At 39.1% G+C, this 15,849-nt stretch overlaps 1 protein-coding gene and 1 pseudogene across 1 annotated transcript; one reads left to right on the forward strand and one right to left on the reverse strand.

Moving 5' to 3' along the window:
• The first annotated feature begins 3,038 nt into the window (after nt 1–3,038).
• On the forward strand, nt 3,039–3,992 carry LOC143440747 (vomeronasal type-1 receptor 1-like). Its single transcript, XM_076927528.1, has one exon. It carries the CDS (start codon nt 3,039–3,041, stop codon nt 3,990–3,992), a length of 954 nt encoding a protein of 317 aa, XP_076783643.1.
• A 9,506-nt stretch (nt 3,993–13,498) lies between these two features.
• LOC143440549 (vomeronasal type-1 receptor 4-like) lies at nt 13,499–14,878 on the reverse strand (annotated as a pseudogene).
• Nucleotides 14,879–15,849: the final 971 nt, after the last annotated feature.

A 15,849-nucleotide genomic window follows, 5' to 3' on the forward strand; every position in this document is an offset into this window, starting at 1 on the left:
AGATTTCTTTCTCTGGAAATGTCTTAAAGAGAATGGTGTAGATATACAAAATTTTGAGATAGGTTCTAGTAATGTCGTTCAGAGTTGGCCAAGAACACATGGGTTCACATATCCACTCATTCCAGCCTACATGCAAGGCTAGCTAGGACAATGAACACATTTGTGGTCCATGCTGTGCTCAGATAGATCTGTGAACATGCCTCTGAGTGTTTTCAGTAAGACCCACACAGCCATACAGTGTTGCTTTCCAACTAGCCATTGGCAGCAGGATGGATTTCATTATTCAATTAATTTCATTGTCACAGAAAGTACTAAAATCATGTGATGAAGGTAAATATACCTTTTCACAAATATCAGAAAAACTCACCCCAAATTGTCTAAGATGTTTTTAGGATTCTGAATAGGAAGAATTACAGTTCATCAATACATTACCTGTGTCTCTGTCATGTGGCCATAGTGACAGTGCCTTGATGACTCTGCATGCCCTGTATCAGTCTCAAGACTGCCAGGGTTTCCCTCACCCTCTCTTGAGGCTGTGAAAGCACAGCCCATATTTGAGTTGCATTTTCTTGTCCTTATTCTGCAAGTTGTATCTAGCTTATTCTTTACTTATTTCTCCACAGGTATCTCTTTAATACAGAAAAAGAGGAGGGTATTTGTGTTTTCACCAATAACATCTGTTATTAAAGGACACAGGGATCAGGATCCTAGCAGGTTAAAGGGTGAGATATTTTCTTGATTCTGCATGTGTCTCTCGTGTCCACACTTCACTGCTGAGGATACAGTGAGTATATTTACTCACAGATGTATGAATTGGCTCCATTGTCTGTAACACTGCAGTTTAATCTGCCTACTCTTAATTATGACTAAGAATTGGAGCTGGAGGCGTGTGCATTTTGGGCAATCATTTTACTCCTGAGCTACACACCTTGGGCATAGTGTAAATTAAGAATTCTATTAGAAATATTTCAGTTTTTAGCATTTCCTTCTCTTAACCTACCTGTACGTTATCTGGATTTTAGTGTTTTTCAAAATTGAATGCCAGTTACATAACTTATTGTAATGTAATAGCATTAATTTCGAACAAATAAAATTTTGTTAAAAAAAGGACAATTATTGTTTTGATGGATCTTAATTTTAACTTGAAAAACATTATATTTCCCGTGATTTTGTTCTATTATTCCTCTGGGCCGGCATTATTGGGTTTAGGCAGGTTCTCACAATGTATCCCTGACTGGCCTGAAACTCCCTGTGTAGATCAGACCAGTTTTGACCGGTCAGATATCTGCTGCTTCTGCCTCAAGTGTTCTAGAGGTAAAGGTGGATTCCATCCACCTGGCCAATTTTTCTATTTTAATGTCACCATATATTTAACATAATATTACAATATGCACATATTGCACATTGAATTTCATTGGTTGATATGGTTTTACTTTCAATAATGCCACTGAAGAAACCTAGATAAGTACTGTATTTTTGTCTCATAGGTTACCTGAAAGATGAACTTACTGTACAAAGTGGACCATAAACACTTGGTGGAGATAAAGTTTTGCTACCAAGAGAGACCTGGACTTCCCATTATTTAGCTCTTATCATTTCTTAAAGACCAGCTTTTTGATTTTGCTTTTGTCTTGCAATGTTTGTTGGGGTTTTTTTGTGTGTATGATAATTGAACCCTGTGCCGTGTGCATTCTAAGCAAGTGCCTGATTACTTGTGAATTATTCTAGACACAAGTTTTGGTATTATATATGTTTAAGAAAAATATAGTTTTATCCTTTATATCTTTTTTAAAATGTATTTCTTTTATTCTCATTTGTTTATGTGTTGTTTGGTCATATGTGCATGCACACACAAATATGTACACTTGAGTGCATTGCTAAAAGAGTCCAAAAGATACAGACAAACTCCTGGAGCTGAAATTACAGGAAGTTGTGAACTTGACAAGGTGTATGCTGGGTACTAAACTTGGGTTTTCAAAAAAAGTCTGAAGTGCTTTTAAACACCAAGCCATCTCTCCACTTACATTTATAACGTACATGTTTTTGGTTACATATGCCATGTTGTTCATTTGGAGGGCATGGGACAACATGTAGCATTTTAGTTTGTTCTTCTACCACATATGTCCCAAGGATTCAACCCAAGTGATCAAGTCTGACAGCAGCTTTATCTGCTGAGCCATTATCTTCTAAGCAAATTCAAGAAGGACTATCACTTTGTGGTGGCCAGCTCCATTCTGTCTTCTCTGCATTACTTACTGACTTTCACAAAGCTATTTCTGAAATTGGTGATTTACTTTCACATTTAAAGATAAAAAAGGAAAAATTGATCTCTGCATTATACTATTTTTCTCTTTTTTAAACACTGGTGTTTCCTTAAAGGGATACAGTCAACAGGTCAGCTTTATCAGGTCCACACCTGCATATCTCTTTCTCAGAGCAATGTCAAGTCACTGAAAATTCCAGGGACTGAGTGGAGAGCTTTGAGTGTGTGGCTACAAACAATGCTGCTCAAAGACCTTGAACATCCAAAAAAAGAAAAAAAGTCAGCTTATAATGTTAATCTTCGTGAGAACTACTGATTTTTATAGAAAAGACATTTCTAGATTAGAGAGGAGTAAACTATACTGGTTTTATCTGATGCTGTGATAAAATATTAAAACCAAACCTAAGGTAGAGAAGAGAGAAATTTGTTTTTCCTTATGGCTCCAGAAGGATAGTTTATTATGCAAGATAAGATACCAAAACAGTCAGACACATTTCCGAGGGAAGAGGAGGAGGCTGGATGATTAAACACACAAGAAAAGTAACAGGAAGTGGAGCCAGGATATCCACACTCAGGGATTCCTCTCTTCCTCCCAGTGATAGACATCTTCCAGCAAGGCATCAGCTCCTAAAGAATCATAATGTCATAAACTATGAAGAAATGATTTAAATATTCTAAGTCTCTGGAGGTTTTCTCATTCATACCACCATAAGTAACAACTCATCTTTGTATTTCTCTGACTCAAATAAAGGATGCTCACAGTCCTGTCCTAGAAATGGATGCATTAGTTTCCTTTGACCTAAACTGGGGAATAGTGTTCCTCATTCAGACCACTGTTGGAATCCTTGGCAATTCCTCCCTCTTTCATAGGTATAACTTCCCATTTTTCACTGTACAAGCGATGAGACCCAGAAATGTGATTCTCAATCAGCTCATCATTTCAAACAACCTGGTTCTTCTCTCCAAAGGGATCCCTCAAACAGTGGCTACTTTTGGGTTGACATCTTTCCTAGGGGATGCTGGGTGCAAACTTATCCTCTGTTTGTACAGAGTGGCCAGAGGGGTCTCCCTCAGCACCACTTCTCTCCTCAGTGGCTTTCAGGCAATTAAGCTTCACTCCAATACTTCTGGGTGGCTGAGCCTCAGAATTAGGTCCTCAAAGTGGATTGGCAGCTACTGTTTCCTTTGCTGGCTCCTGCACCTCATGCTCAATATCCATGTAACCAAGATTGCAAATGCCCCACAGAATAGTAAAAACCTGACTGCCAAAGGAATCCACAGATACTGTTCTTCTACTATGATTGAGAGATGGGGTTTCTTACTAACAGGAGTAATTTTATCCCTGAGCGATATTATGTGTCTGGTACTCATGGCCTGGGCCAGTGGCTCCATGGTTCTTGTCCTACGTAAGCACAAGCAGCGAGTCCAGTACATTCATAGCCATAGCCTGTCCCCAAAGCCTGCCCATGAGGACCGAGCCACATGGACCATCCTGATCCTGGTGACCATGTTTCTCTCCTTTTACTCTCTATCTTCCATCTTATCACTTTGGATAACCCGGACTTCGAACCCAAGCCACTGGCTGCTGAACACCTGTGTACTGGTGTCACTGGGCTTTCCAACACTCAGTCCCTTTGTATTCAATGGCACTGATTCTTGTACTTCTCATTGTTGCTTCATTTCTCATATGAAGAAAGCACAAAGTCTGACTATGGGATCTGCATTTTGAGCTTCCTAGAGGACATGTCCAATTTTATGTAGTCACCTTTTCATAATATTTGTAGGCTTATATATTCATTTACATGCTTGCTTATCCATAAAAACCTTGTGATATGATATTAAATAAAACTGGTAATTTTTGCTTCTTGTTGCTTCTTAGTAAACATGGTTTAAAATGTAAACAAATGAGTATTTATTTTCTAAAAATTCCATACAACTTCCATCTAAGCCTATGATGTACCCATTTTCTAACCGAAAGCATTAGTCTTAGACTACAAAGATATCCTCAGCTATTTATCCCCTTAGATCTCAGTTTAGGTTACAAGAGACCCTGTCTTCAAAACAGTACCATTTGCTATGTTCCCCTGTGTTGAATCACCCTGTCTCATCCCCAGCTCTGCAGCAGAACATCTGTGGCTGCCATCCCTATCCTTCTCTTCTTATGTGTTGTCAATTCCATAAATCTCCCCAGTTCAATGTTTGCCTCCCCAGTTGGTGTTTTGTTGAAGCCCCAAACTTCAGCAGACACTTTAAGCCAACATAAGGGTTTCTTACGCTCATGCAGGACAACAATTAAGTTGGAGGTAGATTAACATCTATGGGAGATTGAATGAAAATGGCTCATGTGCAGTAGCATTATTAGGATATATGGCCTTCTTGGAGTTAGTCTGGCCTTGGAGGAAGTGTGTCACTGGAGCAGGGAGGGCTTTGAGGCTTCACATGCTCAAGCTGTGATTTGTGTTACTCTGTCTTCTTGCTTCCTTCAAATCCGTGTGTAGACCTCACAGCTATGTTTTCAGCCCCACATCTGCCTGCATGCAGCCATGCTTCCCAACATGAACATAATGGACTAAACCCCTCAACTGTAAGCCAGAATTCAGTGAAATGTTTTCTTTTAGAGGGGTTGCCATTGGTATGGTATGTCTTCACAGCAATAGAAATCCTAAGGGAACTTCTTTCTGTCTGTTTGCCCAGGTCCAATTGTCCTAGTTTCATCCCCAGTTCTTGAACAGAAAATCTGCTGTAGTGTTCCACTTTGATCCCATCCCCAAGGAATAACAAAGATCCCTTCTATACATCTTTCCCCAAAGTTATCATATTTCTCAGCTGTCAACATCAGCTAGCATTCACTAGAAACACACCAGCTTAACTGGTCATGAAGAAAGGTCTACAAAGAAATGTCTTACCACTCAGAACACAGTCACCACATTCTCCTAACATCCAAGGTGGAAGCAAAAACCAAGAGGAAAAAAAAACCCACCCATTCAACAGAGATGTCTAGGCCTCTGTGTTAATGAGTAACAATCATGTCTTAGAACCCTCCCACAGGGGAGATACACATATAGCCATAGAAATCTGCAGCTGATGGGACTGATGTACTATACTCAGATTAGTGCCTTATTCAGACATCTTCAGTGAAAGTTCTCCCAGGAGCAGATTGGAAAAAATTCAGAGTCTCATAGGCAGAACTTAGAGAACGAGAGGGTGGGGGGGGAGGAAAGAGAGGGAGAGGGAGAGAGAGAGAGAGAGAGAGAGAGAGAGAGAGATAGAGAGAGAGAGAGAGAATCCTCTGACATGCCAGGATTAAGGATAGGAAAGGCGGGGGCTGGAGAGATGGCTAAGCGGTTAAGAGCACCTTCTGCTCTTCCAGAGGTCCTGAGTTCAATTCCCAGCAACCACATGGTGGCTCACAACCATCTGTAATGGGATCTGGCGCCCTTTTCTGGGGTGTCTGTACTCACATACAATAAATTGTACTCACACACAATAAAATAAATCTTTTAAATCTTTTTTAATTAATTAAATTTTTTAAATCTTTTTAAAAAAAGGATAGGAAAGGCAGAAAGAAGACACAGAGATAAGAGATAGATTGAAGGTCTGTCAGTGAATATTGCAGCAGTGAATTTAATCTGTGCAGCTTTTTTAGACCCCACACAATAACAAGTTAGCAGAAACAATGGCTAAAATATACATAGAATATCTGTTCCCATCTGGAGGCTCCTTGTTTCTTCCACCAAGGTTAATAGACCATTCAGCCCCGCACCTTGAGCCTCAAATATATCTCCTCTTTGTATCGTTCCATCTGTCAGGATACCAGGAAATCTGCCAGCAGACCCTGTGATGACTTGAGTCTGCCTGACATGAAGACTTTCAAAGAAGCAGGCAAAATTCCTCCAGATAAGAACTCAGGGAATCTGGGAGAAGAGGAAGCACATGAAGTTGGGAAGATACTGAGTATAGAGAACATGAGGAGAACAAAAGTCTGTAGACCATCTGTGTCAAGCTCACAGAGACTAAAGTACCAATCATGGGACCTACATGGTCTGCACCAAGTACACTGCATATATTATCATTTTGTTAAGTAATTTTATGAGACAGCTGAGTGTGTGAACTAGTAGGTCTCTGATATCTGTGCTTTCTCTTGGAGTTTTTTTTTTATTTTACTGTTTGCTTGTCCTGTCCAATTTTGATAGGTTGGTTTTGGTTTTATCTTTTGATACTTCATTTTTTAAGGTGTTGCTTTGTCCTTTCAATTTTTTTTTATTGATTGAGAAAAAGAAATGGCGTGGAACCAGAGAGGAAATAGGGAGGAACTGGAAGGAGTAGAGGGAAGGGAAGCTTTAATCAGATTACAACTGTATGAGCAAAGATCTATGCTTAATTAAAGGGAAAAATGGATCCACTCTAGGTAAAAACAAACAACAAACAGGAACAACCACAACAAAATTATTATTTAATTCATTAATTCCTTGCTGTGGAGGCAGGGGTTTGTAATACCAGCTCTCAAGACAAAGACAAGAGCATCAGGAATTCAATGTTCTCCTAAGCTGCATATTGAAATCAAGCCCAATTTAGGCTACAGGAAACATAGTCACACAAGCAAGTAAGTAAGCAAGCGAACAAGCAAAAGCCATAAATATATCCAGCCATTCCTGTCTAGTCCAAGGAATTGAAAAATAAACTCTCCAGAATTTTTATGGTTGTCCCTGTAGACAAGAGTTAGAATCAACTTAAATGGCAAAGGATGGAAGAATAGATTAACAAATTGTATACATAGAATTCATGGAGTGACATTAAACTAGGAGAAATGAATCTATGCATACCATACATGGTAGCTAAAACAAAGCCATACAGACTGAAATATAAATCTGTTGTCCATCAGAGCTGGGGAAATAGGAATTAGGACATCAGTGTTTAATTGACACAGTTCTTTTCTGCATGATGTAACTTTGCACAGTTGCAGGACTGTGATGGCCACAACATAAAATAATATACTTAAAAAGACCTAATTTGAATGAAATTGGCAAAGCATTACATTTTCGTTGTGTATATTTTATCATAGTAAGTACCCTACTGACATTTCTTTAGTTGCTTCTTGTCCACTGGAGATTACTCAAGTAGATGTAACACTAGCTTTGTCCTGTGCTCTCCTCTGGACTCTCAAGGTACCTGTGTGCATGCAATGTTTTCACACACACACACACACACACACACACACACACAAACACACACAGGCAGACAAACACACAGGCATAAAACAACAGAAGCCCATAGGCTCATTATAAATTATTTTGAAATTTCAATACTGTTTGCAATATCTAAGATACAAAAAGTTATCCAATGACTGTGTAAACATAATGTTGTTTGTTTATACAGAGGGTTTTTTTTTCAAAGAAGGAAATTCTAACTCACGCTAAGATATGGATCGATCTGAGGAAACTATACATGATCAGTGAAATTATTGTACAGTTTAATCTACATGATCTAGCACAGTAGACAGATTCATAGACACAGAAACCAGAATGATGGTTTCATAGCACAGTAGGCAGATTCACAGGCACAAAAGCCAGAATGATAATTATCTGAGTGTATGGGATAATGATTATGGGCTGTTTTCTTTCTTTTTTTTTTTTTTTCCCCACAAGACGCAGGAAACGGGACACGATGGCAGGACTCGAACCCGCGCACCAAGAGACGGTGCGCCCTCTGCGGGTGGGAGCCTTAAGGGCCGAGCCACCGGCGGTTCGCTTGTTTTCCTATAGAATCCTACAACATAAAAGTATGAGTAACTAGATGAGAGTAAAGAGATTCTCTTTTTAAGATTTATTATTTAGATAGACAGAGTGGCACATGCCTTTAAATCAGCCCTTAGTGGGTAGAGGCAAGCAGATCTCTAAATTTGAGGCCAAATTGGTCTACAGAGCAAGATCCAGGACAGCTGGAGCTACACAGTGAAACTCTGACTCAAAACAACAAAGAAGAAAAAGGATTTATTTTTACATTTAAATTTTTATTTATGTGTACATATATTCATCTAACCCCAGTTCCCCTATATCCCTAACTTTCCCCATATGTATATGTAATATATGTATATGTACATGTATATAGGGGTGAGTGTTGCTCAAACATGTATAGATTTTTTGGGAGGCCAGAAGAGAGGGTCAGATACACTGAAGTTGAATTAGAGTGTTTGTAGGCCACCTGATGTGTGTACTGAAAACTGAGACTAGTCCTCTGGAAAAACAGCAGATGTTACCTTCTAGGCCATCACTCATGACTTGACTTAGCTAACTTACCTAGTAGATTGGGATTGAAGAGATAGATGGTGAGGTAGAGACAGGTTGACATCTATGGCTGACCCTCCACTGTAATCAATGATTTGTAGGTCCCAGTGGGCGAGCTTATATCAAAACAAATTACTATCTCAGGAATGACACCCAAGATCTGCCCCACCCACACCCTGCCACACCCTGCCAATATATGCACCTTGTTTCATAGAAAAAAAAGGTGCTTATGCCCTTGTATAAGGAGAGAGCCACATAGGTGTTGGGAGCCGCAGTGATTCGCCATTCTAAGATGGCGTGGACATCCTGTCCTCCCACTTGTAAACAACTGACTGCGCAGGTGCAAAAGGCAAAAGGCGCGCCAAAGTCACTGCCCATCCCGGGGCGTAATATGGGGTGATGAGTGAACAGCCAATCAGAAGTGAACACGCCACTCTAGGGTATATATAGCAGTGCCTTTCCCGGGCTTGGGGTCTTTTCCGCTTTTGCTGTTACAAGAAGTAAAGCCTCGTCTGTAGTGATACCCGATTACTGCCTCCGTGTCCTTTTTCACGGGCGAAGGGGACACAAAAGAGGTGCGTGCAACACATAGGTAATATTTCACTAGAAATATCAGAGGTTTGGGTATATGAAGTAATGTCATAGAATTGATGGCCAAAGTGTGTTTGTATTTCTCTCTGTAGACTGAAAGTTAGAAAAGTGGTTGTCAATACTTGTTATGGTTTGTGATTATTTACTAAATGATGACTTGGTGTGAGACTGTCATGTGGGAGCTATTGAACCCCTTCACCATAGTCATGTCCTTAGGAATGAAAAGAATGAGCATATATATTCATACATATACATCAGATGTCAATGGGAATCACATTTAAAAGTACTGGCTTACTGGCTAAGACTATAGGGAGAAGCATAGGTAATATGACTTTTCATATTCAGGTGGGGTGTGTGTGTGTGTACTTTGTATATGAAAAGTAAATTGAGATCTTTCCACTAACCTAAGACAAAGTTTTCAGTAAATATGTGCTGTAAAATGAAATCAGACTAGCTAAGAAAACTGTCATGGTTTAAACAAATATTAAGTACTACTTTTTAAATTTTATATTAGTTCTCTAAGATTTTGGTGTTCATGGCTTTTAATCATGTTCACCTATTTCCCCAGTTCATTAAAATGCTATTCTTTTTACCACCCGTCTATCTTGTGCAGATCTTCTGCATGTTGTCACAACCACTGTGAGTTCACACGTGCAACTGTCTTGTTGTGCAGAAAATACTGTTTCCTTAAACTCATTCAACACATTTGCACCCCCTTTTCTACAATGATTTCTAAATATATAGGGGAGAGGAAGTAACAGAAACATCCTGCTTAAAGATAAACATTATCATGCAATCATTTATTCTTTGTATTTGGATGTTATGGGTTGGTATCTGAGCTAATTACCATTTACTCCAAGTAAAAGCTTAGTACAAGAGGCCTAAGAGATGAATTAACCCATGGTTACAGCAAGTTGTTAGGAGCCAGTTTAATAATATGTTCATTTAGCACTAAAAATGTGATATGTTCTCTCTTAGTGCCTGTCACCTGTTTTGCATTGAGTTTTTTGCCCAATAAAGGAGCCAGGCATGGGTTTCAGCTTATGAAGCAGGACTTAAACACAATCAGAAAGTAGTTTGTTATTCCTATATTCTGTGTGTGTGTGTCACTATTACACCAAGAGGCATGTCCTAGTCAGTTGTTATTCTGCATAGTGTCGTAGCAGAGTATGATTAATGATTATTTTGCTTTTCCAGAAGTGTAAATAAAACTCCCTTGCCTTGTGGAAATTAACCAGTAGAGATGTGTCTTTCAGGTAAATATCAGCTTGATTTCTTTGTCACATTTTGGAGGATAGCCAAGAGCAATGGCAATTCCAAGTTCTACTTTTTAAGACCATTACTACTTTTTCATTCTTAGTCTTCAGAGGTTTTTGTTGTCAGTGGTTGTAGTGTTTTGTTTTTGTTTTTTAAATGTTTCATTCTTTTTGTGTTGGTTAGGTCTCAGAAGGTAGACCAGGTTACTCTCAAATTCAATATCTGGCCAAGGCTGGCCTCAGATTCACAGTAAACCTTCTCTCTAAGTTTGAGAGAATGGTAAAATTATTGCATTGCAATACTAAGACTGGCAGTCCTCAAGTTCTCCACAAATTATCTAAATGATTCTTACCACATGTAGACTTCTACTATCTGCAAAACCATGGACCTGATTTATCTCAAAAACTTACTCCATTCTTTCCTATAACCCAGTATTCAGACACAAACACACGCTTTAATTTTTCCCCAGACACACATAAATTAGTAAAAAGCAGAATTGGAAGAAGGAAAAAGTAATTCAAAAGACTTAGATATGAATATATGAGAACAACATTAATCTTAAAAATCATGGCATATGATGAATAAACTGTTAATTGCCATTGATTTCAATGGACTTGGCCATTGTTGACACTCTTATTTCCTTCATTTCATAGGAAGACAGTTTTTGTCTCCTTAACTTTTTTCCTTATGCATATACAATGTTGAGACTCTAAGCATGTCTTAACCACTCAGGTTAGAAAAATATTGACTCCATGCTCCACATAATGTTGTAAGACCTGCCCAAGTTGTAAGATTTGCCCAAGTTGACAGCCCACCTGCCCAAATTCCAGCATTTGCTATCATCTGCTAGTAATCATTGTAATATCCATATCATAGGAACATGAAGAGGCAAAAATATATTCAGAGTTTAACTCTCTTTAAAAGTGCTGTAACCTATGTGATGTCCCTATGATTTTTATCAGTATAATATAGAATGCTATTGAATTACTTGCCTTAGTTAATTTTCTAACTATTTTGACAAAAATAAAACAAATGAAAACAAAGACAAACACAAAATAAACCCCAAACCCAGATCAAATTGCAATAAGGGAGAAGGGGTTTATTTTCTCTTGGAGTTTGAGGGTACAGTCCATCATGGCAAGGAAGAGACTGAGGCAGATAATCACATTGCATCTGTGGTCAGATAGCAGAGAAAGATGAAAGCTGGTTCTCAATTGTTTTTTCCTTTTTATTCAGTTAAGGACCCTAACTAATGGGTTGATGACTTCACAGAATTATATTTGGTCCTCTTACCTCCATTAAACAAACTTATAACAAACCTCAAAGACATGTACAGAAGTAGGTCTCCTAGGTGGTTCTATACCCTGTTGACTATCAGTATTTACCATCACATGACCTAATACTGTTTGGTCAACAATGAGGCTAACAGCTGCACAAATAAAGGGACATATGAATATATTCATGAACAGGAATCAAGAGAACTTGTGACATATTGAGAGATAAAAATATATGTTTTCCATGGAAGTGAAAAATGAGTGTTGTTTTTAGTATTTAATATTAATCAGGAATTTCTACCCCTCCTTGGATCAGATAGTTCTGAGATAAAAGACACAAAATTTTATATTTATAAGCCTTTAAAACACTAGAGATGGGCAGGTATCTATCCTCAGTGCTGTTAGTATATATTTCCCTGACAATAACCACAAAATATGACTTACCATTTTCTACCTGGGTGTAGGAATAAAATAAGACTGGGGATCCCAGGGTTCCTCCCGCCATGCTGTGGGTAGTCGGCTGGGAAAGCTCTGGGTTCCTCCAGCTGGAAGTTGGGCCCGGCTGCTCATTAACTAAAAGCCTCTCCCCGGCTCCTCAGGGTTCCTCATGGTGGCCCCAACACAGGAGGAAGTCCCTTGGTTTCCAAAACCAGTTTATTCACATGGCAGACGGACGTGGATGGATCTGGATGCATACCCTCTAAAACTCAGGATGGACTTGAGTTAAAAGGGGAGGGGAGAAAGAGGGAGGGGCTGGGGAGGACTGTTTAATTGGCTCCACCTCTGGCCTTCAGGTACCTCATTAGTATGTAAATCTCTCTAGGGCCTGTTCACACCCTCCACCTGTGACTGAAGGCTGAAGGTGGAATGGAGATCAGACCTTGTGTTAGGCCCGACACCTGGGCTACTCTTATTCCAATTGGCCATGTTTTTATGGTTCACCTGCCTCATAGACTCTTCTCTCTCCACCTTTTCCCTCTTTCTTGTGGTCCTCTTCCAATTCCAAGGAACTGGGAACCCTGACTACATCTTATCTACTGGCTATTGGCATCTTTATTTAACCAATAGTTTTAAATTAAGAAGCAAGGTTACATAGCATCCCTTGGTATACATGAGAACGTCCTTGACCCTGGGGGCAACCAGACTTGGGGGCAATTATTTAAGATTACATTACATAGCAGCAGACCAAATCTCAACAGAGTGTGGAGACAAAGTTGTCAACACTGACTAGTACAATGAGACAACATATGAAGACTGGTTTTTAGAAATGTAGAAGCTACTCTTCTTACAAAATACCAGGGTACAAGCAACTGAGAGGTGACTGTTGTACACAGCAGGGGTGTGGGTAGAAGTTTCTCTGGCTTCAGTTGGAACTCTGAGAAAACAATAGGCACACCAAACAGTCATAACTTGCCTCATCTTCCCAGAGAGGAGATTAAAGTGGAGACATAAGCTTGGACCATGAGATCAGATGTAAAATATTAGTATATCTGACATATGAATACATACAGTGTGGTTGATCACACAAACATATTATTCTCAATGTGTTGAAGACCCTGGGCTTTCTTTGTGCTTCTATTCTTTTGTTCAGTTGAAGCAGTAGGACAAGAGTTCAGCATATGTCTGCAGAGACATTCATATCTCAAAAGCCAATTGGATATCTGCAAGCATAATGTACTCTTCAGTACACAAAAACCCTTAACTATGGAGCATTTAAAATGAAAACAAAGAAACATCTTAATATTTTGGAGCTGTTTAGCTAGCATTGTGATAGCTATAATAGCTGATGGTTAATTTACAGAGCCATCGAGTTGCTTCATAACACCTGGTCATGGGTGAGCATAATGGTCAGTAATGGATGAAGAATATTTAAATCTACCAAAGCACACAAATGACCACATAAAATGGTTCTTGGGAGAAGACTTTATTAGTGATAAGAATAAAGGGGCAAAATGTGGGAAAACACGTCTATGAATATAAATAAGGTGATTATTCATACCCTTAAATTGTCAAATATTGTGGTTAGATACCCAGTATGATGGACATTAAGTAGGAGAAGACAAATGTGCACACAAGAATCAAGATGGGTTTGTGGCTGTTACTGTCAGGGGCAACTTTGCTTATACACTGAAGGCCTGAAATCAGCCATAGGCCTAAGTCAGCCTGCTAACACAAATTCTTGGGTCTCTGTGGAAAAACACTGAAACAGATGGCTAGAAGCTATTGTAAACAAGCATCTTTGGTGGAAGCCTGAGGAGTCATAGACCTTGGGCAGCCTTGGTGGATAGTACCAAATTAGATAAGGAAAAGTGAATCATTGGCAGAGTCATAGTGTCCTGTCCCCTGAACCTTCACCCAGCTGACCACTGTTCTAGAAGATATCTGTACTCCCCCTGAACACCTACACTCCTGTGTCATCCCCTTCCCCACATCCTGCCTTTTTGTGTATATAACCCATGTGTGAAAAAGTAAAAATTACGGTTTGGTCAGCCTATAGACAAGCCGTGGTTCTTTGCGTCTTTGCCTGTTCCCCGCACCACCCCTCCTGTTCTCTTCCAGGTGACCTCCCCGGATCCCTGTTTAATGCCCTGCTGGACAGGACATCTTACTTCAGCGAAGACTATGAGGGAATGCTGGGTAATGTGAATGTATTGTAGCTGACTCTTGTGCCTATAGAGAATGCTCACCATGGAGACACTGGCCCAGACCATGAGACTCAAAACACAGACCATCAGCGAAACAAAGAAAGAAAAGATTTAGTAGAGTTACAATATTGCTAAAAGCTAATGTTGAACAATACCCCAACTTGAATTTCTTAGTAAAATTTTTGTTATTATGAGAACCAATTACTTGTATAGGTGTCCTGATGTTTAGAAGCAGATGCACAAGCCAGCTTAGAGAGCAGAACCTAACCATGTACTTGGAGATTGAGTGTGAGAGTTTCACCCACCTGCAGTGTCTGGAACTGATTGTGATTGCTTGGAAGCAACTCAAGAGGCAGGTGCAGTGCAGGGAAACACCCTGGGACGCTCGATTGCTGTAGAGAGTAAGTTTACATAAGAGGTCATCCAGGAGATACTGCACTCCCAGCTGAACCTTATGTGAGGTGTCACTCTTGAGATAATAACCAAGGAATTGGCTAACGTCAGATGCTTTAAAATCTGGTCTTTAGGTATCAGTCTTTTGCCAGTGAATACAGACAATGTGACCAAGATTCAGGAAGACTAAGACTGAATGATCTCTCTCATCTGCAGATATTAGCTTTTAATATGTATTTATGGGATTGTGGCTATAGGGCTTAAAATTAGAGAGATAACCTCATGAAAGGAAAAGAAGTACTGGAGAAATGAGGATGGGTCAAAAGAACACACATGTAAAGTCAGAGCTGAAAAGCAGCTCCTGCAGGTGGAACAGTGCAAGGGACAGTGCAGAGAGGGAGAAGAGAATCATCAATTTATATAACCCATCAAGATACAATAATAATAGGGATGGAGAATTCAGAATACACTCCTGTATCCTCAAAAATGGGAAACACAATGTTCACTTGAACTTGCTATTGGTGTGTCTCACACATGACAATTGACCACATACATCTGTGTGAGCTGTGAGCCTAGGTAGTGTTTTTACTGTAAAAAAAAAAAAAAGTCCATTAAGGCAAAAAGGCCATCTTATCTCAAGTTATATAACCCATCAAGATACAATATCATGGTCTAACATAACATGGACTAGCATTTGTGGGAATGAGAAAAAGTTGTAGATATGAATTCTCAGTCTTCATAGTTTTTCTAATGCTTTTTTTATAAATTATTTTCCAATAGATACTTCTAACTTTTCTGAATGAATTGAGTGTAATAATGCCAACAAAAGACTTAATCCTCCCAGTAATCTAGCTACTCAAACAAACATACAAACAAACAAAAAAGGAGATGAAAAACTGTCACAAGAGACACAAGAACTTGTGGGCAAGGAGTATAGAAGGAATAAAAATGTTGAATGACAGGCTTAGACAAATAATAAAAAAGAATGAGAAATACTTAAAAATTGAATCCAATGAAAATTCTTACTACCACTCCTTTAAAAACACAGTCCTTTATGTTCATATTTTGTTAATTTATAAAGAGTTTCTTATAAAAAGTTATAAAGAGTTAATTTATAAAAAGGTTTTCTTGCTATGGGTCTC

The sequence above is a fragment of the Arvicanthis niloticus genome, chromosome 30, assembly GCF_011762505.2.
Source record: "Arvicanthis niloticus isolate mArvNil1 chromosome 30, mArvNil1.pat.X, whole genome shotgun sequence".
Taxonomy (NCBI): domain Eukaryota; kingdom Metazoa; phylum Chordata; class Mammalia; order Rodentia; family Muridae; genus Arvicanthis; species Arvicanthis niloticus.

Coding starts and splice junctions, on each gene's coding strand:
- LOC143440747 (XM_076927528.1), top strand. CDS start 3,039: ATGGATGCATTAGTTTCCTTTGACCTAAACTGGGGAATAGTGTTCCTC.